General features: G+C 45.6%; 1 protein-coding gene and 2 long non-coding RNA genes across 6 annotated transcripts; 1 reads left to right on the plus strand and 2 right to left on the minus strand.

Moving 5' to 3' along the window:
- Window positions 1–286: 286 nt before the first annotated feature.
- Window positions 287–15800, minus strand: Fcgr2b (Fc receptor, IgG, low affinity IIb). 2 transcript variants are annotated; one of them, NM_001077189.1, is made up of 8 exons: window positions 15630–15800; window positions 9203–9223; window positions 7709–7963; window positions 6175–6429; window positions 5431–5553; window positions 3054–3194; window positions 925–962; window positions 287–829 (listed from the first exon to the last, which is right to left on the minus strand). In NM_001077189.1, the coding sequence occupies exons 1-8, from the start codon at window positions 15730–15732 to the stop codon at window positions 743–745; spliced, it is 1023 nt and encodes a 340-aa protein (NP_001070657.1). In that variant the 5' UTR covers window positions 15733–15800; the 3' UTR covers window positions 287–742. The 2 variants fall into 2 exon arrangements, with proteins under 2 accessions (NP_001070657.1, NP_034317.1); NM_010187.2 differs by lacking the exon at window positions 3054–3194.
- Window positions 15801–16856: 1056 nt separating this feature from the next.
- Window positions 16857–18484, minus strand: Gm34968. 3 transcript variants are annotated; one of them, XR_003948187.1, is made up of 3 exons: window positions 18234–18484; window positions 17273–17346; window positions 16857–17044 (listed from the first exon to the last, which is right to left on the minus strand). It is a non-coding gene; the product is annotated as a predicted gene, 34968 (long non-coding RNA). The 3 variants fall into 3 exon arrangements; XR_003948185.1 differs by having other exon boundaries at window positions 17273–17393; XR_373701.3 differs by lacking the exon at window positions 18234–18484 and having other exon boundaries at window positions 17273–17612.
- Window positions 18485–23587: 5103 nt separating this feature from the next.
- Gm10522 lies at window positions 23588–26195 on the plus strand. The gene is made up of 2 exons (XR_865725.1): window positions 23588–23691; window positions 25380–26195. It is a non-coding gene; the product is annotated as a predicted gene 10522 (long non-coding RNA).
- Window positions 26196–26651: the final 456 nt, after the last annotated feature.

Below are 26651 nucleotides of genomic sequence, written 5' to 3' on the forward strand. Positions count from 1 at the left end.
ATTGGTGCTAAGACTGTTGTTATAAGATCTTCCACACCCCTGAAAGGAACCCTTCACTCATGTCCCCACAAATAAGCTGGATAAACTCACTGGTGCACCAAACTAGACTTGAGTGTAATCATATGACTTTGGTCTGTCACGAGGGCTCTACCTAAGACTCTTATGTCTCCCCAGGGGAAAGTTAACCCATCTCCCCAAGAGTCTTCTCGCAGAAGACCAACAAACCCCAGAGAGCTCAGCCTATATTCCAATCATTGCAGCCTTGAAAAAGTAAATAGAAAGATGGTTTGTTTTTACAACATTTTACTATTAAAGTAACATGTGACCTTTATAGAAAAATAAAAAAAAAATTGAAGTTCCTTATAAAGAAGCATCATCTTTGACAGGTTGGTACAAGTCTGGTTTATCATCACCGAGATGATGCATCCTAACATTAATTGTTCTCCTTATCTTAGCGTGAATTATAAGCAGTTCCCACGTTGCTGCAGTCTCTTAACGGCAGTAAGTTGATTAATTTTAGTGGCAGTGTGGATCGATAGCAGAAGAGTCTTGAGTTGGGAAGCTGTAAGTTATGGGAGTCATTAGTACAGTCAACCATTGGGAACCAATCTCGTAGTGTCTGTTGGTTTCAGGACTCACAGAAGTGACTCTGGATGTTTTCTTTAATATCTACAGCATCCCTTGGACCAGGAGACACTAGATCCTGGCCTTTCTGGCTTGCTTTTCCCAATGCCAAGGGAGACTAAATGTGGTTCTGGTAATCATGCTCTGTTTCTTCATCCAGGGCTTCGGGATGCTTGAGAAGTGAGTAGGTGATCGTATTCTCAGCCTAGGGAAAGCAGAAATGAGCCATGAGAGCTGAGGAGAGGTCGTGGGGAAGCAGATGAACGGGAAGAGGGATAGGACAGGGCTGGGCTCCCTCACCTCAGTTTTGGCAGCTTCTTCCAGATCAGGAGGATTGTCTGTGGATGAAAATAAGTGATCAGCATGGGCACTGCTGGGAAAGAGGGCCAGATGGGCTGCTACTGAGGCTGCAAAACCAAAGCTCAAAGCGAAGACCCCAGACACGGCTTGCCAACCCCAACCCAGGCTATTGGGCCAAGCAGTGCTGCCTCCTTCCCTGACCATCGTGGAAGCCAGCCTTCTCTGCTGGCCATACTGGCAAAGGGAAACAAACCCCACCACATGCCACATCCTTGTCAGAAAATCGCTCAACTTTCCTAGCAGCAGACTAGGCAGCACTGAGGCTCTGTGAGGTTGGAGAACGGAGTGCAGAAGGGTTTAGATCAGGGTTTAGATCAGAGTGAAATCAAGCCCGGATGTTTGTCTTCTCAGATGGCTGTTTCCATACTGGACAAGTGTAGTTTATTCTTGCTGAAGCACTGGAGAAGTAGGTATGCTATGACAGAGAGAGAGAGAGAGAGAGAGAGAGAGAGAGAGAGAGAGAGAGAGAGAGAGAGAGAGAGAGAGAGAGAGAGAGAGAGAGAAAGGGGGCTGGAGAGATGGCTCAGTAGTTAAGAGCACTGATTACTGTCCCAGAGGTCCTGAGTTCAATTCCCAGAAACCACATGGTGGCTCACAACCATCCATCATGGGATCCGATGCCCTCTTCTGCTGTGTACTCATATACATAAAGTAAATAAATATATTTTAAAGAAAGAAAAAGAGAGCGGAGAGGGAGAAAGAAAGAGAAGAGAGAAAGGGAGGGAAAGAGAGAGGGAAATGGGAAAGAAAGAGAAGAAAAAGATGTTTCTCTAATATCCCAAACACCACATTCTCTTATATTTTTGCCCAAAGTTCCCTTTGCCAGTAGGAAAAGCAACCCCAGTGTCTATAAACCTTCATTTTTGGAAGAGGAGAAAGAGGTTGAGACAATGTCTTCAGTCTCTTCACTCACTCCCCAAACACAAAGAGCCCTATTTGCTATGTTCTAAATTCTGCCCCACAACGCATTCGGTGCTCCTCCCTTTTATATACTACTTAGCAATCCCAGTAGCTAACTATGCCTTCAGGGGAAACCCCAGCTCAGGTGCCAGGCTACATAAATGCCATGTGAAATGTGTTTATACCAGAGTAGACAGAGCCAGACAAGAAAGTGAGTCCAGTTGTGATTTTCTTATAGATCTAGTTCAATCCTGGACATGGATCTATGCAGCCTGGCTGAAGAATGCAGACCTTGCTCTAAGCCAAGCCAAGTGAACGCTGTTTTGCTCAAGCTCTCTTATCTGTTGGCTCAGCTCTGAGTCACACTCCAGCCTCCTGAAATGCAATCTACATGAAACCCTTCCTCCTGCCTAGTTCTGCTGTCATGGAAGCCTCTAGAGAACTCCACTAGCCTTTATGCTTTGTCTTTAACTACAGTGAGACAACTCCCACTCCTACATTCTTCCTCCTGCACCAGGCTTTCAAATCTCGGAACTATATAAGGGTTCAGAGGCCATCTAAACCACTCATCCACCCACTTATTCCTTCCGCACTTTGGGGAATGACCTACTCCAGATTCAGTTGTATCATCATGGATCAACGATCAGGCCAATGTTTTATAAACTATCATGAGTGGGCATTAGAGCCACAGTGTGCCCACAAAGTGTATCCTATGAATAGCTCCAATCCCCTAGAATTTCCTCAACTCAAATCTCCTCTCAATATTTTACTAAAAGTTGAGCTGTTCTAAGCGTAGCAGTACCTCTACACAGGGACACCTTCCTGAAAAGATCTCCAGGGTTACCTCAGATCTCTTTTTGTCCTAGGCTGCCCCACCCCATTGACCTCTGTCTCACAACTGCTAACCCTGTCCGTTGGAACTCTGCCACATCTCCCCCAAAAGATGCAAATGCCTTTGCAGTCCTGTACTGGAAATGTGTCCGGATTCCTTGTTTTACTAGAGTTTAGTCACGGCCCACCCTCTTCCTCGATCCGGAATCAACGTTCCTCTTCTCATCTCTAGTGAGATCTTCCTTAGGTCCAAGAGTTAGACTCAGAACTGACCAAGAGATTTGAGACCCAGCCTTCTCCCACGGCTCCTCCCTCTCCTGCACTCCCACTGAACTCACATGGGCTGCTGCTTGTTGGCTCCAGTCCAGATGGAGGCCCTGGGCTGACAGGCACTGAGCCCCCAGAGGGCTGTCTGTACTCACCTACTTCCTCTGGAAGGGTTTCTCCCATTTCCCTGTGATCAGGGTTTCCTGGGAGAGCTAGGAGGGGCACGTAGGAAGTTAGTAGGATTATGGGGTGAGCCCAGGATCAAGGAGCAGGGTCAGAACAGAGTTAAAAGCAACAGAGACCTTCCCCTCACACCAGCAACACCTCTCTTCCCCAATTCCCAGCTCCCCTGCCCAGAAACATCTCCAGCCCATAGTGACTAACCCAAGAGGACACCCAGAGGTGTGACATAAAACAACCCCCCTGCAACTTTCCTGGGTTCGTCCAGCCTTTTAAAGGTGTGATCTTTTGGCTGGGCATAATGGAGCAGACCTTTAATCCCAGCACCCAGGAGACAAAGGCAAGAAGATCTCTGTGAGTTTGAGGCCAGCCTGGTCTACACAGTGAATTCCAGACTAGTTAGGATTACAAAGCAAGACCCTGTCTAAAGAAAACAGTGTAACCTTTCTCTCTGCATATCTCAATGTTTACTAATCTTCCATAACTAGCCAATGCAGAGTGTGCTTTGAGGTATCAGGTATTAGTAGTAGTAGTATTTCCCCTTTTTCAATGGCTTCCATTGACCTGCCTACAACATTCCTCATTTCCACGCTTGGCCACAGATCCTAGAACGCTCTTCCACTTTGCCTTGATGCCTACCCCCGGGACATCATCCTTCTCCACAGTGGTGACAGCTTATACTTATGTATTTTTTTTAATGATGTATTTTCACTATATGGGAATCTGTGTTTTTCCTGCATTTATGTCTGTGCAAGGGTGTTAGATCCCTTAGAGCCAGAGTTACAGCTATGACCTGTCGTGTGGGTACTGGGAATTGAACCTGGTTCCTCTGGAGGAACAGTCAGTACTCTTTACATCTGAGCCATCTCTCCAACCTCTATGTATGTGTTCTTTTTTGTCTTTGAGGTTCTGGTACAAAGGCTTTGGCCTTATTCATTGTCCTAATATTCCTGTAAGGTGGGCCCCATAGTGTTCATTTTCCAGACTGGTAAACTGGGGCCCAAAGGCTGAGTAATTTACTCAACATTATAGATCTGGTAAGCTGTGAGTTGAGGTTTGGACCACAGCAATTTGGTCCCCGTGTGTGTATTTCAGTCACAACATCACACTGGCTCCCCAATGAAACATTTTCTAACTGTTCCAGCCAGGCTGCCTGCCACCATTTAGATCTGAGATGTCCATTAAAATCTCATGTGTTAAGTGATTGGTCAAGGTGGAATAACTGGGAGGAAGCTGACCCTTCAGTGTTTTGGGCCTAGTGGGAAGTCTTTAGGTCATTAGGGACATGCTCTTGAAGAAGAAGATTGTGGGATTGCCAGTCTCTTCCTTGATCTCTTCTTACTGGCCTTAAGTGAGAATTTTATCCTGTTGTGAATGTGGGATATTATAGCTTTGCTGGGCCCAAAGCAATAGGGACCAAGTCTACAAAACAGTGCTCAACTAAACTTACTTATTTACTTAGCTATTTTAAGATAGAATCTTGAACTTGTGACCCTCTTTGGCTTCCTGAATGCTAAAATTATATAAATCATATATATATGTATATATATACCACCATGCCTAGCAGTGTTTTTCCTTCATAGGTAGATTATCTGAAGCACTTCGTTATACTGACAGAAAGCTGACAAACACACAGGGTTATAGACTCGCCTCTCTCTTTTATATTTTACAAAGAGTCTTTCTGTGTAGCACAGGCTGGCTTCAAGTTTATCCTACAGTCCAAGCTAGCATCAGACTCTTTGGAAAAAAAAACATACTTTTTAAGGTATTTATTGCTGTGGTGGGGTGCGGTACACACCATAGCCCATCTACAAAGGTCAAAGGACACCCTTGTAGGATCAGTTCTCTCTCTCTCTCCAACTTAACTTGGATCCCAGCGATTGAACTAAGATCACAGGGCTTGAACTGCAAGAATTTGCACTGGCTGGACCATCTCACTGACCCTGGCTTCAGACTTCAGTTCTTCTGCATTACTGTCCTGGGATGGCAGGACACAAGCAGGTCTTTAGCATTGCCTCTAATCCCTTCTTATAAGTACCCACTGGTGTGCCTGGTATTCCTCACAATGCTGAGAGCCAGCTGGGGGTAGAAATGGAATCCAGTGCCTACAGTCTCTAGCATAGGTCATGGCACATCATCAGGTTTGTTCAAGTCTTGCTTAACAGATATATTTGTAAGTAGGTGAATGAATAGGATGGGACAATATCAAAATCAAATGAGTAACCCCTAGCTAGCTGAGAATAAGAGGCACCAAAGAGAGCCACCAACCTGGAACCTGCTTTTTCTTGAGATAGACCAAGGATACTAGGATAATAACAATGGCTGCGACAGCAATCCCAGTGACAGCAGCCACAATTGTCAATACTGGTAAAGACCTGCTGGACTTGGGCCCTGGAGAAGACAGACATGAGGACAGGTATTAAGTACTCTCCATGAATCCATCCCTCCTCCAATCCTATGCCCAGTCACTGTGTCTGGTCACTCATAGGTGTAGTACATTTCCCTGAGACCTCATAAGCATACCTTTAGTGGACAGACTCGTGCCTCCCCACAAACCTTAAACCAAACTAATGAAGGCACACTGGTAACAGTGTAGTAGCAGAAGGGACAGCCGTCAGAGGTGGCAGGGAGGATGGATCTGAAGCCTCCCAGAGTGGCTGGTACTACCACTATCTAGAACAGTGTTCAAGAGTGAACGGCTGTTACATGAGGGACAAGAAGTTAAACTTCAGCTCTTAGGAATGTCTAGGAGCATAAAGTATCTATGTAGCAACAACAAGGCTCTGCTGCCCAGCAGCCTTGTCACCCACTGCCTGCAAGTGAGGAACTCTGGCCCGAGCCCACTTGGCATCACTTGGCAAGGCCTTCATAGCTCTTGCCTTTGCCTTAAAGCTCAGCTTTGCTCTGTGGCACTCCTAGATCTCCATGTGGAGCTATATAAACTGTAGGTTTATATAAACCTTTGCTTATCTCCTCTTCTCCTTTTCCAATATCTTGACAGAGTCCACTTACCTTGGACAGTGATGGTGACAGGCTTGGACTGGTGCAGTGTCCTTCCTAGACTTCCTTTGCAGTAGTAGTCCCCACTGTGACTGTGGTTGGCTTTTGGGATAGAGAAATTACTACTGTAGTGATGATACCTCACGGATTTTTCATTATGGAAGAACGAGATCCTGTTCAGTAGTTTGTTCCTCCAGCTATGGCACCTTAGCGTGATGGTTTCCCCTTCCAGAAACACCAGCTGAGGGGTCTGGAGCAGCAGCCAGTCTGAAAGACACGAAAGGACCATAGCACTCAGAGGGTCAGGTCGCTCTTCCTAGTGGGATGCGATATGCTAAGGGGGAGAGCTTTAGTTTGACGTCAGGCAGTCGATCTCTGTTTCTAGCTCCACTCATTTGGGAGCTCTTCAATTTGGGGCAAGAAAGTTAAGGCTTCTGGGCCTCACTTTCTTCATCTGTGAAAATAGACATGATCAGATTTCACAGCGACAGTAGTTCATGGCGCGCAACAGGTATCCAAGATACACGCGTGTTGCCCTTCCTCTCCTGAGATGGGGATGCGATTCCTCCCTTCTTGGCAGGAAAGATGAAGGAATTCAGTCGGCCAGAGGAGACAAGTATGAAGCAGATACAACAGAGTCTTCCATTTGGGGGATGGAAGAACAGCTTGAACCTCCAAAACTGTCGGTGTCTCTAATGATTAGTAATAAATGTGGAACCACAGTCCAAGCAGGGTTGGAGCAAATCGTTAGCTTGCTGTGGGTATACCATTGAGGAAACCCTGGACCGGATGATAGGAGGGAACTACGTAAAACGACAGCAATAGCAGTTGCTAATAGCACCTGGTAGTTCTTCTAGAAGGGAAACCTACTTTTTGCCAGGAGCCTTGTAAAATCAATGATCTGCTCGGCAAAGTTTTAACAAGCCATGCCCTGTTTCGGATACTACAAATATGAAGATGGACGAGACACAGCTTTTCACGTCGAGTGCTCACAAGGTGATGGAAGAAAAAAAAAAAGAAAGTCAAGGACCTGCTGGAACTGCAAGGGGGAGAGGTGAGTGCTCCCCAGAACCTTCTGGGGAGAGGTCTCCGCACCTTCAGCTGAGCAGATGAGAATCCTGAGCTCAAGGTTAAATACATCAGTCAGCTTTGTATACACAGTTCTTCCCCAGGGCTTGGATTCAGTTGCATACTATTGGCATTTTTCTGGGTGTCATGAACTAGAAGGGTTTCTATGAAATAGGGACTTCCTTTTTCTGCCACATTCAGCTGCCCGTGCCCTTGAACTCTCTTGCTCAACCAGGACTACCACAACAAACTGTTCACACAGTTTCTCAGGAATTTGTGTGCCCTCCACTGCAGGCTGAGCACAAGGGCTGGCAAAAGCGGAAACGGGTGGACAAAAGGCCCTTGAAGCAGCTCCCTGGGATGCTTCCCAGAAACCAGCCCACCCCATTTCCTGCAAACTTTGCAGTAAGCAGATCCACCCCACTCCACCCCCAACTTCTTGGTATCCCATCTCCTCCCAGGGCCAGCCTTTACTAACCAGAAATCACTCCCAGATCTACAGGGTCGCTGAGGCGGGTCTGCTCCATTTGACACCGATATTCTCCACTGTCATTGACTGTGGCCTTAAACGTGTAGCTGGCTTGGACCTGGCTCCGGATGGACCTCCCATTGTGGAACCACTGGGTAGAAGAGTTCCCAGGGTTGTGGGTCCCTTCGCATGTCAGTGTCACCGTGTCTTCCTTGAGCACCTGGATCCACGGGGGCTCGAGTTTGACCACAGCCTTTGGAAGATCTGCTCAATTTTGGAGAGAGCAGGCAGTGTGAGGCAAGGAAGCCCCAAGAACCTCAGCAGGCCCCAAGTTTCTGCTAAAAAGACACCAGCATTCCTACTGAGAGCACCAAGGGTGGGACCAGGCCCAGGAAGCTTCTTCCATTGAATTCTTCTACTTATTCCATCCTGTGAGCCCCAGGGAAATCACAAGGAGTGTAATTGATCCTCAGCAGGGTAAAGCAAGAGAGAAGATAGGAGGGGGCAAAGGAGACACCCCAGAAATATCTCTCACCAAGATATATTTCCATTTCTCTTCTCCATCCCTCCTGTCACTCCCCCCTACCCCACCCCCCCAGTTGCAGATGGATCTCTAATCAGAAGAACAGGGCATGGAGCTCTGTGCTGGCTAGTATCATAAACTTGACATACAAATTAGAGTTATCTGAAAGGAGGGAGCCTCAATTGGGAAAAGGCCTTTGTGATGATTTGAATGAAAATGGCCCCTTATAGGGAGTGGCACTATTAAGAGGTGTGGCCTTGTTGGAGTAGGTGTGGCCTTTTGGAGGAAGTGGGTCGCTGGGTTGGCTTTGAGGTTTCAGATGCTCAAGCCAGGCCCAGTGCCACTCTCTCTTCCTGCTGCCTACAGATCCAGATGTAGAACACTCAGCTACCCTTCCAGCACCATGCCTGCCTGGATGCTGCCATGCTTCCTGCTGTGATGATAATGGACTGAACCTCTGAACTGTAAGGAACTCCTCAATTAAATGTTGTTGCAATCATGGTGCCTCTACACAGAAATAGAAACCCTAACTAAGACACCTTTCTTGCTACAGCACATTAGAAGTTACTCCTCATATCAAACTCGACCCCTGTGCCCATTAACCACTTTGTCTTCATCCTTACCTCTCCTCCACTTCCTCAGGCTCTGGGCATTCACTCCCTGCTTCTTTGAGGTCAACCTTTTAAACAATTTTACTAAGAGAGTGAAGGGCAGTTGAGAACAAGGACAGTTTGTGATAACTGGCCACATCTCACTCTAACAGGACTAGAAGAGTTGATATCCTAGCTAGCCATGGCTTCTGATCATCTTCCTTCCCGGGCAGAGAGAAGGAGAAGTGCAGGGCATCTTCTGAGAACAATGGTCCATTCCTGGTCCTGACCTGATACTGAGCCCGGTTGCTGATCCATTCAGAGCAGCTCCAGACAGACAAAGAGACGGTGACAAAGAAGAGAGTGAGGAGATATAAAAAGAAGACTTACCATGAGTCCCAGCAGCAAGATCTGTAAGAAAGGAAGTAAGCATCAACCAGGGCCTTCTGTACTGAGACATGCCTACCCAGACCCAGAGCCCCAACTCACTCCCACAGCCCACCCTTCAAGGCCTGGCCCTTCCCTGGGACTTCCTGGATAAAGCACACTTTCAGAGATAATTAGGCCCCTTCCCCTTAGCATGTGTGTTGTGACACTTTAAAGGGCCAAACACCTTTGACTGCTAAGGCCCCGGTTGAAGTTTACATAGAATTAGTGGTTTAGTACATCAGACTTTGCCAAGGTCCATCCTGGGAGTAGGGTTTTTCTTTCATGAGGAGGGACTACAGATCCTGTGGATAGTCCATCATCTTTGTTGACAAATAGAAAATACTCATGACAAAATATTATCACTGGGTATATATGTCCTTAGAATTTCCCTCATGAACACACACACACACACACACACACACACACACACACACACAGAGCAAAGAGACCACACCAGAAGAGTGCTCTCCCGCCTGACTTTTCACTAAGCAATACAAGACCTAATAGCTTAGTCTGTTTATTGTCATTTGAGCATTTGTGCCCTACCCTACAACTGACTTTCTTGTGATTTATTTCATATGCCCATTGCTTAAGATTTGGGTCTTCAGGTTGGAGAGATGGCTCAGCTGGTTAAGAGCACTAATTGTTCTTCCAGAGGTCTTGAGTTCAATTCCCAGCAACCACATGGTGGCTCACAACCATCTGTAATGGGATCTGATGCCCTCTTCTACTGTGTCTGAAGACAGCTACAGTGTACTCACATACATTAAATAAATTAAATAAATGAATAAATAAATAAATCTTTTTTTAAAAAGGATTTAGGTATTCCAGGTTTTGCTGCTAGGCAAATTTGGTAGGGTAAAAAAATTACAGAAGGAAAAATGAATTTATGAAATTCCTAGGCAAATGGATGGACCTGGAGGGTATCATCCTGAGTGAGGTAACCCAATCACAAAGGAACTCGCACAATATGTACTCACTGATAAGTGGATATTAGCCCAGAAACTTAGGATACCCAAAATATAAGATACAACTTGCCAAACGCATGAAATTCAAGAAGAATGAAGACCAAAGTGTGGACCCTTTCTTAGAAATGGGAACAAAACACCCATGGAAGGAGTTACAGAGACAAAATTTGGAGCTGTGACGAAAGGATGGACCATCTAGTGATTGCCATATGCAGGGATCCATCCCATAATCAGCTTCCAAATGCTGACACCATTGCATACACTAGCAAGATTTTGCTGAAAGGACCCAGATATAGCTGTCTCTTGTGAGGCTATGCCGGGGCCTAGCAAACACAGAAGTGGATGCTCACAGTCAGCTATTGGATGGGTCACACGGCTCCCAATGGAGGAGCTAGAGAAAGTACCAAAGGAGCTGAAGGGGTCTGCAACCCTATAGGTGGAACAACAATATGAACTAACCAGTAGCCCGGAGCTCTTGTCTCTAGCTGCATATGTATCAAAAGATGGCCTAGTCGGCCATCACTGCAAAGAGAGGCTCATTGGACTTGCAAACTTTATATGCCCCAGTACAGGGGAACGCCAGGGCCAAAAAGGGGGAGTGGGTGGGTAGGAGATTGGGGGGGTGGGTATGGGGGACCTTTGGGATAGCATTGAAAATGTAAACGAGGAAAATACCTAATTAAAAAAAAAAGAAATTACAGAAGGACATCATGGGGCTAGAGAGATGGCCCAGCATTTAAGGGCATAGGCTGCTCTCTCAGAGGACTTGGGTTGATTCCCAGCACCCTCGTGGTGTCTCATGACCATCCAGTTCCCATGGATCTGACATCCTCGTCTGGACTCCTCAGGCGCCAGGCACACATGTGGTGCACAGACATACATGCAGGCAAAACAGTCATTCACAAAACTAAAACTTAAATTGAAAGAAAAGTACACTAGATCTGTGACTTCCTGCGGGAGCCGATAGAACGGCACATGGTGAGGGGAAGGGACATGGGACAGGAATGCTAAATACAAAGATGGACATGTGGCACCACTGTTGGGTATGATAGTAAAGGTAGTCTTGAGATAAATGAGCGCCCATGCATGTGTATGTGCATGTGTGTGTGCATGTACATGTGCATGTGTGTGTGCATGTATGTGTGCATGTGTGTGTGCATATGCATGTGTGTTTATGCACCTGTCCGTGATGGGATTTTACAATTGAGATGAAAAAGGCAAGAGCCTTCCAAGTCTGAATACTTTCAGGGATAAGAGGAGGGGGCATTTCGTGAAAGAGCATTCTTCTGGCAGTCTAGAAAACTGGATTCTGATCCCCACACCCCACATCTCAGGATGTACACTTAAATCCCTGCTAATGCATCTCTTTGTATTCCTAGAGACTGCATTGACCACCTTGTGCCTTGCAGAGCATACCTAAAAGAAAAGATATAAGTCTCTGTTCCCCCACTGAAGTCTGATGATAAGAATACGCATGTGTGAAAAAAAAAAAAACACTTTTGGTTTTGACACGGTCTCATTACATAACCCTGACTAGCCTAGAATGACCAAGTTGGCCTTCTCCTCCTGAGATCTACCCTGCTCTGCATCCCTAGTCCTGTGCCACCACATCTTATAAAAGAGAATGGACAAAGTCTAGGAAGTTCTGCAGAGGAAGGGACTTGGGGCACTGTACTTGGCTGGGTTTAGTCTAGCAGAGAAAGTGAGGAAATATTCATCGTGCAGCTGCAAGTGTTCTGTCATTATGACAAACAGAAGAGGAATATTCCCCAAGAAAGATGGACGGATGCTTGCAAACACTCTCAGCAAGTTGCAGCCTGAATGCTTCTTTGGTCTGTTTAAAAACAAAGAAACAAAAACCACCCCGATAATGGGGAACGCAGTCGAAAATGGAGGTGGCGGCCATATTCTGGAGGATTGTCAAAGCCAACTGGAACAGCAAGCAGCAAGTGAGAACGCACACAAAATTCACACATTGACTTTACCACGGTGGTGGTTAGTTTATGTTATCAGCTTGACTAGATTTAGAATCGCCATGGAAACATCTCTCATTGTGTCTGCAAAGGTGTTTCTGGAAAAAGTTTAGCTATAGTGCTAAGACCCACTCCGAATATGAATGTCTCCATCCAAAGGGCTGGGGTCCTGGCTCGAATAAACAAGCATAGAGAAGAAAGCCAGCTACGTACTAACATCCACCTCTGTTTCCTGACTATGGGTGTGACTTGGTCAGCCAAGGTGCCACCACGCCTTCCCACCACAATGCCCTAAAAAAATATGCCAAAATAAACCCTTTCTTATGTTGCTTTTGCCTGGCGTCTTGACAAAGTAATGAGAAAAGAAAGTAATATGACTGATGCTCAGTGACCTTGCAGAGACAACTTTACTGTTCTCTGCCTTGATTCCCTGGCTTATAAATGGAGATGATGACAACAATACCTACGACATAATTGTTGTAAGGATTGGTGACAATCCAGATAAGGTATCTGTGAAGTTCCAAACATACCACGTGGCTACCTTTTAAAGGATCATAGGCAAATTTCCAAAGTTTGCTGTTTAGCTCAGTAAACAATGAGAGGTTTGCTTTGGAGCTGAAACTGCTGTGTCAGACTAATTGGGACAGAGGAAGTCCCAGAGATTAGTAAGAAAAAGATGGTTACCGGTAATCTAGAACATGTGTCAGTGGCCTGTGCAGCATCTGGCTGCATCATGCCATGACTTCCTCATCTGTAGTGAATATTCTCTCATACAGTTTAGCCACACAGCCCATGCTATACCTCAAGGCCTTGCCATCACCGCTCCAAACCACACCAACTTCAAAGGCCACAAAATGAAATATCCGAGGTTTCATCACAATCCCCCTCCAGTCCTCTTCTCTTCCATTTGCCCAAGTACAGTCTCTGTGATCATCTGACCACCACCTCATCATCGCTGTCTACCCGTAAGTCCACATTTACCTTCATATGCACACACGCACATGCACTTGCACACACATGCACACACACACACACACGCATGCACACACATCCCATTCATCATTATCATCACCTAATTGCAAATCCCTTTATCTTTTTCTTGCTGTAGTTATTATTGTTGAGACAAAGTCTCATGTAGCCTAGGCTGGCTACAAACTTGTCATGTAGCCCATATTGGCTTTGAACTACAGTTCTTCCTGCCTTTACTTCTCAGATACTGTGGGCAGGTCCCCTTAACTTGTTTATCCTTTGACTCCATCAAATGTACCCATATTCCCTTGTGGCCTTGCTTACTCATCTGCATTGACAATAGGAAGCAAAGAAGACACACGTGAGGGAAAGCTAAGAGACAAGACTGAGGAAACTTGGCTTCTAATGAGACATAAGGTTGATAAAAATGGATGACCAAGGAAAAGGTGGCTTTGCTCATATAGATAGAAATATTACAAAGATAAGAAAATATGTAAGGAAATGATGTTATTTTGAATTTTGAATATAAATTTGTGTCTATGCTGATAAATCTATAGGTGTCTGATCAACAGACAGAGAAATTAAAGTATACCGAGGAAGGAAGGACAAATGAGTCTGGGAGCTAGTGATGGAGAAGTAATTGCTAAAACCCCTGAGCATGTAGGACTGGCAAGGGGGATAGTGCAGTGCATGAAAAAGAGAAAACAAAGCAAAAACAAAAAACAAAGAGATGCAGAAGAGGGAAACTACCACTCATGCTTCATTCTATACCCAAGAGACAGTAATGAGAACTCTGTTCGTGTCTAATGTTCCCCGTAAGGAAGACAAAGACCTTGTACTTTAGGTCAGGAAAACAGTTTTGTTTGCTGATATGACCTCAAATCCAGAATAGCGTCTGGCGCAAACAACTTTAAGAATCAGCAGAAACACGGGCAGTAAAAGCCAAGTGCAGTGGGCACTTTGCCTGGCTGAGGACGATCCACTGTGGGAGAAATGGGAACTGGGAGAAGCAGAACAGTCCTGGAGCTTCATCAGGAGATAACAGGCCTCCACCAAAGGCCCTTCGAAAGCACCGTGCCTCCCCATAGCTGGATGGAAGATTCTATAGCTACTCAGGACCAAAGTCAGAGGGTATTATACAACTGAAGGAAGTTAGGATGTCCTACCTAAGTGTGGAGGCCCAGAAAAAAAAATGGGGGGGAAAATGGAGATGTACCCAAGGAAAATGGAAGAAAATGTCATCCTTGGGAGTTTTCACCAAGTGATTGATAGCTATACAGCACAAATAGAAAGGCATATTGCCTCTTTAGGACTGATCTTCCCATGTGAAAACTAAACTATCTGGTATCAAATATATATATATTATATTTTATATAAATACATACACACACACACACATATATATATATATACATATATATATACCTGTGTGTGTGTGTGTCTGTGTATGTGTAAATATATATTTGGACAGCTGAGGTCCCTCAGCGCTGACCAGATTTCACTATGAGTCATACCACATAACTTGGGGTGAGTGGATACCAGTATGCCTTCTTCTCAGAGGTATGCGTAGATGCCCCAGGAACTGAGCTTAGAAGATGCTCCTGGAATAGGGCTCCCTTACTGAGCATCACCCAGACTCTGCTAATGACCTGGCACCATCAGTTTCTGTCCTCTGCCCACAGATGAGACCAGGACCAGAAAGTCTTCCTCCATCTCAGCCTAAGACCCTGACCATGACTTTCTTACTAAGCAGGGCCAGAACCAAGTCCCATGGTCTACACAATGAAGGAAGCATGAGAGATTTCTCTGGCCCCACAACTGACAATGCCAGACTTGTCCATGTTTATGAAACCCTGAACCCAAGTTCCCAGGTCAACCTTGACCTTCCTACTCCTCTCCTTTTTTTTTTTAATCTTTATTTATTATTATATGTTAGTACACTGTAGCTGTCTTCAGACACAACAGAAGAGGGCATCAGATCTCATTACAGATGGTTGTGAGCTACCATGTGGTTGCTGGAATTTGAACTCAGGACCTTCAGAAGAGCAGTCGGTGCTCTTAACCACTGAGCCATCTCTCCAGCACCTCTCCTTATATAATAAAGTGTCCACCACCACCCCTCAAAAGCATCCTTGAGCTTTCTCCCAGCCCTTGTCTTAAGCAGTACTAGACATCTTGCCTAAGATTTGGTCCTGTGTGAATCACGAGTTCAAAGAGAAACTGGTCTTTTAATTGCTCACTCAAGTCTAGGACTCTAGATTTTGATCAGAGGAGGGGAAGGTGGTACCAAGAGACAGGAAAAGAAGAAACAGCAAAAACTCCTGCCAGCTTTGATTTTGTTTCAAAGGCCAACCAGGTTGTTACATTTTAACTATTAGCCTCCTACTTACTCCTGACATGCCTCCTATGCCAGGCTGATTCATCCAACCCCAACCCAGGTGTCCTTCCCCTGCCTCTCTTCTGGAGGTCCCGACTTACTTAGCACGGCTGTCCACAGTAGCATATGGCACAAAGTCCGTGAGAACACATGGACAGTCCAGTTGCTCTCCATGGGGATCAGTAGGAACGGCAGGATTCCCATCAGCTCTGGAGCGAGTCAGCTGCAGGCACAGGCTTCCCTCCCGGCTTGGCAGATAGTACCCAGAGAACAGACAAAATTGTGAAGTCCAAATGGGGAAGTGAAAAGAAACGGTCTGTTTAATCCTGGGCTCCTCCCCTTCCACCCTCTTTCCTTTCATCCGTTCTCTATTAGAAGACTCAGGACTTACCAGAATAAACTGGATTCAGCTCAAATCACAGAAAATTTTTTAGACACTGAGAAACAACTCCCTTCATGTTCTGCTGGAGCCGTAGCTGACCTGGACGTCTGGTACAGAGAGGGAAAACTTCACCCCAACGCAGCTCAGAAGTCATTTGCCTCAGTCTGTGATGGAGGATGGCAAGAGTCTTGAAGGTCCAGTCTGTGGGATCTGGACTCCTCCAGAAACTGAATAAAGGTACCCACAACCACTTACCACCATCTGGGTTTCTCTGTTATCACAATCCCCAGCTCACTGTTGGATTGTAGACCAAAAGCTAGGCCATATGTGAGAACAGCAGTAGAACACTCATCCTTCACATACATTCCTCTCCACTCGCTCCTCTGTAAGTACCTATCGAGCATCGGTCTGTGCCCTAGTCCTGAATCCCTCCCCCGCCCCACTGCACTACTTACTCTTCTCACTGCTATGGCATGATAAAAGATCATAGGGTTCCAAGCTGTAAGAACAAGTTGTGGGCACCAGAACTTCTGAGAACATCTGGCTCCCTGGTCTGTAAAATGAAGATCAACATTTCTACCCATTCGAACAAAGTTTCTCAGATTCTGCAGCAATGACATTTTTAGCAGAAAAACATTTTTAAAGAAGTGTATTGTTGTATAATGCAGGCTGGCCTGGAACCGGCTGTGTAGCCCAGGGTAGCCCAGGGTAACCTCAGGCTTGAGCTCTTCCACCCTCAGTCTCCAGGATACTGAGATTGCAGGTATGCAGTGCCAGGATGGCTGTCACATAACTCTGGTGAGGGCTTGTCCTGTGCACTGTAGAATGCTTAGCAACACAGCCTGCTGCTACCCACTAGGTCGCAGAAAATCTCTCTTGGTCGTGAAAAAAAAGAGACTTAAGGCTTTAGTAAACATTCCTCCCAAACAAGGTGGTTAAAACTGTCACTGGTAAAGAATCAACTGTACTCGAGGTTTTTTGGGGAAAAAAAAAAGGACTATGAATGTATCACGGATGGATCCTATTTTTGTTTTTCTTGCTTCCTGTCAGCATCCCCAGATGATGCAATTTTGGGGACCAGTTTTGGGGAGCTCTTCTGAGGCCTCTTTCCAAAATGCTCTGTCAGGAAGCATGCTGTAATAGTAAAGGAAATGACATTATAAAACCATCTTACACTCTGTGGTCTTCAGAAACCTTCAACAGTTCCACCCTATCTACCCTATGACTTTACTACAGGTGCCATCTCATCTCCCAGCCCCGCCCCTGCCAGCTCTTATCTGAATTTTAACCTATGGGAAGAGAGCAATGGGATGACATCAGTACTTTAAATATATCATTAGAATAGAGAGCATCCTGATTTACCTCCGACTGGGACCATTGATTGCTGTGCGGAGGTCAGTGACAAGGAGGTCATCGCAGTGTCACCCAGGACTGTGCTGATGGCAGTAGAGGTTAAAAGTAAACCCGGGAGACATCCAGAGACCTGCCAACCACCATGCCACCCAGTTCTGGTGCTTGGCAGGGAAAGACCCCGAGATCTGCTCTCTACCACAAAGCCCAGACAGGCTGCAGACAGAGTCCTGCCTGCCGCCATGATGATCAGCCTGAACAGCGTGAGAGAAGGAAGATATCCTCAGACCTGCCTGCTGCTACTCTGTGTGAAGGCTCTGTGTGCCTTCCCCTAGCCTTGAGAGGCTGATTTAGACCTTGTTTATGCTACAGCCGGCTATTCCACCTCGGGTGGAGTCTTCCGACCTAGGTAAAGACTATTGCCCTGCCATATCTGCAGCTTCTTCCAAGATGCCACTACCTGCTGAGAGGCTGAGCTTGTGAGTTCCTGACAAGCCACGAGATCCTGGCATAGTAGGAGATGGGCTTCCCCCCTTTTAGAGTTCAGATTCAAAAAGGAAACATCGGGCCTTGATCAGAAACTTTGTCTTGGTCTCATTCTTCTCTTGCCACCCCTCCCACACAGCCCCAGCGTTCCTTTCAGGCACCCAGCCGTAGTCACACAGAAGCTTGCCTGACTCCATGCTACGTGGTACAGAAGGGGGGAGGGGGGGAACCAGCCATAGACCCTCTGCTGCCATGCCTTAGGAGAGGCTATAGACCAAGCCATGCCACGCTGTGCAGGCAGAGGTCACCCAGAGGCTCTCCAGCCACATGCCCTGCCTGGAGTGGGAGCCACTACAATGTGCAAGTGTGTAGTGCACAGATGGGAGAGAAAGAGAAGTAGAGTCATTTGAGTACTGTGAAGGAAGATGGAACTGGAGACTAGAGGGAAGAGAGGCAAAGCCTGTTGTGGAATAGCCAGACCCCCTACCTGAGGCCATGATGACGTCCCCGCCCATGCTATTGCTGAGGACCTGGATCTGGATCCGTGGCTAAGCAGTGGCAGGGGTCGATGTCAGTATCGGTGGCTCATATTGCCACTAGAGACCATGAGGTTGTCCTGGGGTCTGGGCAGCCACCAGCTACCCAGGTGATGTGCAGAACCGGCCCCACCCCTCACTGTGAACTGTGAATTGCTGGGCACTTGCAAAAGGGCTGGTCCTGCTGATCCAAAGCTGCAGGATCTCCATGACACAGGGCAACAACAGGATAACAAGGCGGAGTCGCGGTAAGGATCCAGTACTGATGGTGTCACAGAAGCCAGAGACCTCAGACCAGACCAATGACTCACTGCAGTGAACATTTGCAAGTGAAGATGTGTGGACAAAGAGGTATATTGTGGGACAGACACACTGTGGCACACCACAGCTTCCTCTGTGAGAGGTTTCTATGCTTTGTTTTGTTTTGTTTTGTTTTGTTTGTTTGTGTATTTTTATTGAGGGAGGTTACAAGGGCAGAGAGTAGATACTAGAGGATGGGAAAATGAGTGGGACTGGGGTGTGTGCTGCAAAACTCACAGAACCATTAAAAAGTTTAAAAGTAATAATAATAATATAAAATGTGTCCATCTGGGGGAAAAAAAGATGAGTAAGTTTCTCAGTCATGTTGGATCAGTGAAGTCACACTCCAGTGTGATATGCTGCCCCCCAAACTTTGACTTTTTTTCCTTTGGGACATTAAAAAAACTATACCCCTTTTAAAAGACCAAAAGACAAGGAAACATAAGAACAGTATATAGTTACCATACTAAGAAACAAAATGTAATTATGTAAACATAGAGATGCTAACTAACTGTGAAGCAGGCTCTAGACTTACCTGATTACAGCAATCCCAGGTCATGCTCAATTTGCACAGGAAGAAACTTCACTTCAAAGAAGCTAAAATAGTTCGTTCTAGGCTAGATGACCCTAAGGGACAGAGTCAGAGCACAAAGCCAGTGTGTTGAGTATTAAAGCTTTGTGCTGACTATAGTGTTCAGTCAGCTTTCCAAACTCTTCGGGAACCTTTGAGTCTGTGTTTGTGAACTCTCGCACTGACTCGATCTTCATTAGGGTTTCTATAGATGCAACAAAACACCAAGATGATGGTAGTTTGTATAAGCTCAGCCCAGGGAGCGGCATGATTAGAAGGTGTGGCCCTGTTGGAGTAGATGGGTGTGGATTATAAGTCTCTCATTCTAGCTGCCTGGAAGCCAGTGTTCTGCTAGCAGCCTCCTGATGAAAATGTAGAATTCTCAACTCCTCCTGCACCATGCCTGCCTGGACCCTGCCATGTTCCTGCCTTGATGATAATTGACTGAGCCTCTGAACGTGTAAGCCAACCCCAATTAAGTGTTCCTTTTAAGACTTGCCTTGGTCATAGGGTTCACAGCAGTAAAACCCTAACTAAGAAGTTGGTTCCAGGGACTGGGGTATTGCTGTGATAGGCCTGACCATGCTTTTGTTTTGAAGAATATGGATGTTGGGACTTTGGATTTGAAAAGTAGTGGAATGCTTTAAGTGGGACTTAATGGGCCATCCTAGTAGGAATATGGAAGACTTTGTTGCTGTGGGCGATTTGAATTGGGCAGACCTGGCTCAAGAGGTTTCAGTGGAGAATAATTTCAGTACGTGGCCTAGAGACTGTTTTTGTGGTATTTTGGTGGAAAAAAATGTGGCTAATTTTTGCACTTGTCTGAAGAGTGTGCCTGAGTCTGAGGTGAAGAGACTCGGATTTATTGCACTGACAAAAGAAGTCTCAGAAACGCCCACCATAGACTTCTCTAGTTAAGTTGCATGAAGAGCATTTTAAACAAGCATAGCAAGCTGAGAAAGGGGTGGTTTGAGTATTAAAGAGGCACCAAGAAGTGAAATGGAGCTGAATCCTGTGTTCAAGGATATTACACTGAATTAAGGGAGTGGGATTTGGGGCAAGATCCTACCCAGTTAAGTTTAGATCCCGCATAGTGGTGTCTTTAGTCCCAGGAAACAAAGCCAAGCAGATCTGTGAGTTCAAGGCCAGCCTGAGACAGAGCAAGTTCTAGGTGAAGAAAGCTTAAATCCAGGCATGGTGGTACACACCGTCAATCCCAGGAGACAAGCATGCAGATCTATGAGTTCAAGGTCAATCTACAGAGCAAGATCCAGGACAGCCAAGCTTAGGTAATGAAGGGGTTGGAAAAGAGGAGGGTAATGATAATGTAATAGAACAAAGGGGCCATGTTCCAGCTTCTGCAAGCAGCAGAACTTAGCAGCCTTGGACAAATGTCTCTGACTTTATATTTAAGAGGAAAAGACAATTGATGCTGGTTAGCTGGAGCTAAGAAATTACTGGTGATTAAGAAGAAGCCAGCATCACTGAGGTAAAATCTTCTGAGAAGTGTTTTATGAGACCACAATGAACCTGTGTTCCAGAGATGACCAAGGTTATACCTTGCACTGCAGCTGTACTTGGTAATGTGTAAGAATCACCCAGCTGGCACTGGTTTTGAAGGCATGAGGGGGACATGAATAACAGCTGAGGATTGGCACTGTTAGTGGCCATGGAAGCCCATTCATGAAGGTGCAGCCTCAGTTGCAGTTGATGGCCCAGGACTGAAGGGGTCATGCAAAGGAGTTGAGGCTTGGCACCATGAAGAGAGTCTATAAGAGGCTATTGATAAAGCCTAAGTGCAGCAGAAGACCACAGTGTATTGGAGATGCCAGTACCGTGGGATGATCACCAAGAATAGCAGCAGTAGAGTAGATCAACCTGAGCTTACAGTGCTATAGAGGGCAGAGGTGAGGAAGTGACACCAGCCCTTTGGAGGAACCCAGAAGATCATGTGTGGATCCCTGACATTGAAACAAGAAGTTGTAACATTGAAGTTGCTTTGGAGACTTCAAGATGTTTGAGATGCCAGAGCCATTGGTTATCTGCCGAGGAAAGCAGCTAACAGGGAGTGGAACCAGCCCAAGAGAAAGAAGTTTGTTGTAGTCAACAAAGATGAAAAAGGAGTTGGAGATCTGAAGAATGCGTTAACATCAGCCTTGGAGATACAGAGTTTGGACTTTGCCTAGCTGGTTTCCTGTCTTGCTTTGAGGATAACAGTTAAGTGATTTGATGAATCTCAGAAGAGACTTTGAACTTTGGACTTTTAACATTATTGGGACTGCTATAGCCTATGGGGACTTTGGAAATTGGACTAAATGTATTTTGCATTATGCTATGTTTAGGTATGGTCCCCATATACTCATATGTTTGAACAAGTCTATGGGGACCAGGGAGTAGAATGTGATGGTTTGTATGTGCTTAGCCAGGGAGTGCCACTATTAGAAGGTGTGGCCGTGTTTGAGTAGGTGTGTCACTGTGGGTGTGGGTTATAAGTCTCACATTCTAGTTTCCTGGAAGCCAGCATTCTGCTAGCAACCTTCATATGAAGATGTAGAACTCTCAGCTCCTCCTGCACCATGCCTACCTGGACCCTGCCATGCTCCTACCTTGATAATAATGGACTGAACCTCTGAACCTGTAAGCCAGCCCCAATTAAATGTTCTTTTTAAAAGTTGCTTTAGTTATGGTGTCTGTTCACAGCAGTAAAACCCTAAGACAATGACCAAAAAGCAAGTTGGGGAGAGAAGGATGTATTTGCCTTACACTTCCATATGCTGTTCTTCATTGAAGGAAGTTAGGTCATGAATTCAAACAGGGCAGGAACCTGGAGGCAGGAGCTGATGCAGAGGCCAGGGAGGAGTGCTGTGTACTGATTTACTTATAGGACCCAGAATCTCCAGCCCAGGGGTGGCCCTACCCAAAATGGGCTGGGACCTCCCCAACCAACCACTAAGAAAATGCCTTAAAGCTGGATCTTGTGGAGGTATTTTTTCAATAACTTCCAGACAACTCTAGCTAGTGTCCCTGAAGCTCCATGCCTGTTGGCATGGTTGTGGCAGCTTCGAGCAGCCTCATTTGTTTATACTGCATGTGTGGTTTTCTCTGAGCACTCAGATGTGAAGAGGGTCAGAAAGGTTTGCACACTGAGTTTTCTCAGACCCAACCATTTCACTGAGATGGCAGATCAAGACAATATCTTTTGGAAAAACTACCAAGTGAGAAAGTAACAAAACCAGGTAGGGCATTTCCAGAAACACTAAGCTGAAACCAAACCCGGAGACTCTTTCCTGATGCAGCTGGAAGGGACAACATAGGAGATGCTTGTAAAAGAAATGATTGCAAACATAGGAACACACAACTGAAAACTGAAAGATGCCAGCTGTAAAGGAAAATTCTTCAAAAGGAACATGTGATAGGAAGTGTGTATTTCTAGTCTTGGAAAAGATCTGTCAGAAAAATCAAAAGTCCGCTGACAAAGAACAAAATGACTACGGTGGTAGGATTACACCTGTAATCTCAGCACTCAGGAGCCTGAGGCAGGAGAATGATGGCTTCAGTGAAGACGTGGATGACATAAGGCTACTCTGGACCACATAGAAAGACCCTACCTCAGAAATTAAAGCAAACAAACAAGAGTAACAACCAAGGACCACAGGTTTCAGAGACAGACCCAGATCCAAAGCCTGACCCTTTTACAGACATGCAGTTCCACATAAATTCTTCATTGTTTTCAAGCTCTGTGAAATGGAGATTTTTTTTCTTAGTGTTAAAACACAAGTCTGCACTGTTACCAGGCCTGAATCAGGCTGGGCCTCTCTGCTGCTCTCTCTGGAACAGTGGTAAGCAGCACTCCGTGCTGTGATGTGGCAGCTTTCAATTCACGCTACTTGGGCTCTTCCTCATTTTGTCACAAGCTCGATGGAAAACTAAATCATGTTGTATGAAGTTTCCCACCCTCTCCAAAACTTTACAAAAAGTCAGACTTTTCCTTTCTTTTGGGGATCAGTCCGAGACACCTTATGGAGGTTGATCCAGAGGTGAATGAAGGCTGATTCTCCCCAAAGAGACTTCTGCTCTAGCCTTTGCCCCCCTCTCTCTCCCCTTCTCTCCTTCCCTCCCTCCCTCCCTCCGTCCCTCCCTCCCTCTGTCCCTCCCTTCCTCCCTCTTTCTTGCTTCCTTTTGTTTAACTATTTATGTTGTGAAGATTAATAAGTAAACTCATGAATAAAGGTTCACTTAAAAGTTGACCGTGGTGGTTTGAATAGGTATGGTCCCCATAGACTCATGTGTTTGCATTCTTGGCCCACAGGGGATGACTTTATTGAAGTATGTGTGGCCTTGTTGGAGGAAGTGTGTCACTGTGGCACGGTAGGCTTTGAGGTCTCCTATGCTCAAGCTATGCCCAGTATGGCAGGCACTCCGTTTCCTTCTGCTGCCTGTGGATCAAGATGTAGAACTCTTAGCTTCTTCTCCAGCACCACGTTTGCCTGCACACTGCAGTGTTTCCTGCTGTGATAATAGACTAAACTTCTGAAAATGTAAGCCAACCCCAATTAAATGTTTCCTTTATAAGAGTTGCCATGATCATAGTTTCTCTTCACAGCAATAAAACCCTAACTAAGACATTGTCATAAATTCTTTTTAGTACTGTCATTGGGGGCTGGATCGATGGCTCATCAGTTAAGAGCACTGACTGCTCTTCCAGAGGTCCTGAGTTCAATTTCCAGCAGCCACATGGTGACTCACAACCATCTGCAATGAGATCTGATGCCCTCCTCTAGTGTGTCTGAAGATAGCTACAGTGTACTCATATAAATAAAATAAGTAAATCTTTAAAAAAGAAAAAAAAAGTACTGTCATTAAAGACTAGAACAATCTAGTTTGCTGCTTTCAGTAGCAACTGTGTTTATAGCCTCAAATTGAACAGGGTAGATGAGTGTTGTAAACCTAGGTGGTTCTCAGGTCCTGCATCTTCTCTGTGTGTTCTTTCTTCTTGGTTGAGTTTTCTTTCTCTTCCTCTTAACACCCTGACCGCCATTTCAGTGGATCCCTGTGATATTTCTTTATCAGCCCCCTCTAGGGTTTCTTGGTTACCACCACTGGACTGCGTCTCCCTAAACACTACAGGCAGAAGCCGACTCCAGGGGAAGGCAGAGCAACCACAAAGACGGAATCACAGAGGCGGCTGAGTTAGAGAGGCTCTGGTTTGAGAGATCTCAGCTAGATCCAGACAGTAGTGGCACCTATCTAGCCTTAAAATGTCACCAAGGAAACCAGGTCTCCGGTAACCTTTTAGAAATGCAAATGGCCTAGGTTTTGTGGATCATTAACTCTAGAATGTAAATTTGTTCATAGGTTTCTTTTCTTCAGAGCAGCAATAGGCTGAAGAGGTCTAATGAGAAGGGAGGAGGGAGTAAGAGACAGTTATTTCTAAGGAAGCCAAGACCTTTGATATAGTGAAGGTCTTAAACTACAAAGGAACGTTTATCTCTAATTGCCTAAGTGGAGCAGGGGAGGGAAAAAAGGAAATTTGATTTTTGGCCCAACAATGGTTTCACATAACCTTGAGCAAAGTGCCACTTCTCTGAACTTTGGGAAGCGATGGCCGTCCAATATATATTCCTTGTCAGATAGGGGTGGGTGCAAATGAGACTTATTGGCTCACTCTAACTGTAACTACCCTGGTAGTCGAAAGACAGACTACAATGACACTTTTGCACCTATCATACTATTAAAGCAATGGACCCCAAAGAATTAAAATTTCCCACAGAATCGTAGACCAGGGAGAGAAAATTTTAGTGCCAGCCAGAAGAGGAACTTGCCTCCAGAGAAGCGTACATTTTCTTGACTGGTGATTGATGTGGGAGGGCTCAGCTGGTTGTGGGCAGTGCCACCCCAGGGCTGGTAGTCCTGGGTGCTATAAGAAAGCAGGCTGGGCAAGCCAATAAGCAGCACTCTTCTATGGCCTCTGCATCAACTCCTGTCTCCAGGTTCCTTCCTTGAGTTCTTACCCTGGGTTTCCCTGTATGGTGGACAGCAAGCTGTAAGACAAGATAAACCCTTTTCTCCTGAAGTTGCTTCTGGTCATTTTGTGTCAGCACTGGAAATAGAAACCCCAGCTAGGATGTTCCTCTTCCCAGTGTGCCCTCACTGAATAATCTTTTTTCTCTGCTTTCCACTCCCTTTCTCTCTTCTCCTCCTCCTCCTCCTCCCCTCTCTCCAAAAGCTTTATTTAACTGTTGCAGATTATTCCACGGACCAAATGGTGGATGTCCAGGACCCTGCAAGCAAGTTTCCTGCATCTCGAGACTGCTTTCCAACCCCAGTAGACTGAGCACCTCACCCTCTCCTGCCACACTGAACCTTTAGAGTTACAGAAAACATAACGGCTGATGCCGTCCATGAATTCTAGGCACAGGTGTTCGCACTGTCCCTGTGAACCAGTTCGGTACAGCACTTTGGCTACCCTGGTCAACTTGATAAGCTGCCCGCAACTCCTGTCCATCCTGGCAACCGTCTGGTGGAGACTATTACTTGTTTCTCTAAGAGGAGATGGGTGACTGAGCCTAGCTTGTTGGGTTTTTTGGGTTTTTTTTGGTTTTTTACCTTATAACCGCTGTCAACACTATTTGCTGACTCTGCAGAAAAGCCATGTTGGAGAAAAAACATCTCAGATGCAGAGGGCAGACTGAAGGGTCCCACACAGATACAGAAATCACCTTATCCCACAGCCTTTTTCTAGACAGCATCATCTGCTCTCCACCACTATTCAGTAAGGCAGAGAAACGAGTCTGTGGACTCTACACACCCTCAAGTCCAACCCTTTGTAAGAACACCCTGGTAGGCATAACTGGGGCCTTAGCCTGCTTTCTCCTTGTCAGTTTGGTGGGTCTTTTAAGCTATATGGGTCTTTCTTAAGCTAATTTGAGTTTCTACACTTTGTCTGACAGTAAGAATGACTCCTTGTCTTGTACGTGTGTGAACCCGAGTATCTTGAAGATTATTTTTGGACTACATTAATAAACAGATACTGTTGCCTGTCTATTTTGTTTTTACTCTTTTCTTTCTTACACACCTCTTCTTTTTGAAAAAGTGGTTAGCTAAAATGTAAGCATTTCAGAATTAACTGGGGCTAGAAATCTAGCTCAGTGGTAGAGCAATTGTCTAATACACATGAGGTCCTATGTTCAACTCCCAGAACAGGAGAAAAAAAGAAAAAGAAAGAAAGAAAGAGGAAGAGAGAAAGAAAGAATTAACTGTAGAATTTGAGACTGAAGGAAAAAAAGAACCCTGTTTATTCAATAACTTTATCTTAGTCTGCCAACTAGAATATAGATATTCAAATGTTAATTATGAGTTTCCTAGTGAAATGATGTCAGCTCTTAAATATTTATCTTTAATTTTTATTTATGTGCCCCGCCTGTATGAGTATGTCACATGTAGGGGTGCCTATGGAAGCCAGAAGAGGGTGTCAGATTCCCTGGAGATGGAGTTACAC

The sequence above is a fragment of the Mus musculus genome, chromosome 1, assembly GCF_000001635.26.
Source record: "Mus musculus strain C57BL/6J chromosome 1, GRCm38.p6 C57BL/6J".
In the NCBI taxonomy this organism is placed as follows: Eukaryota; Metazoa; Chordata; class Mammalia; order Rodentia; family Muridae; genus Mus; species Mus musculus.

What these genes read in the sequence shown, in the direction of transcription:
- Fcgr2b (NM_001077189.1), bottom strand. Translation starts at nt 15,732, where the DNA reads ATGGGAATCCTGCCGTTCCTACTGATCCCCATGGAGAGCAACTGGACT. An exon ending in TCTTGCTGCTGGGACTCATG is followed by an intron (nt 7,964 to 9,202) that starts GTAAGTCTTCTT and finishes AAAATTGAGCAG; the next exon opens with ATCTTCCAAAGGCTGTGGTC. An exon ending in AAGAAGCTGCCAAAACTGAG is followed by an intron (nt 830 to 924) that starts GTGAGGGAGCCC and finishes TGCTTTCCCTAG; the next exon opens with GCTGAGAATACGATCACCTA.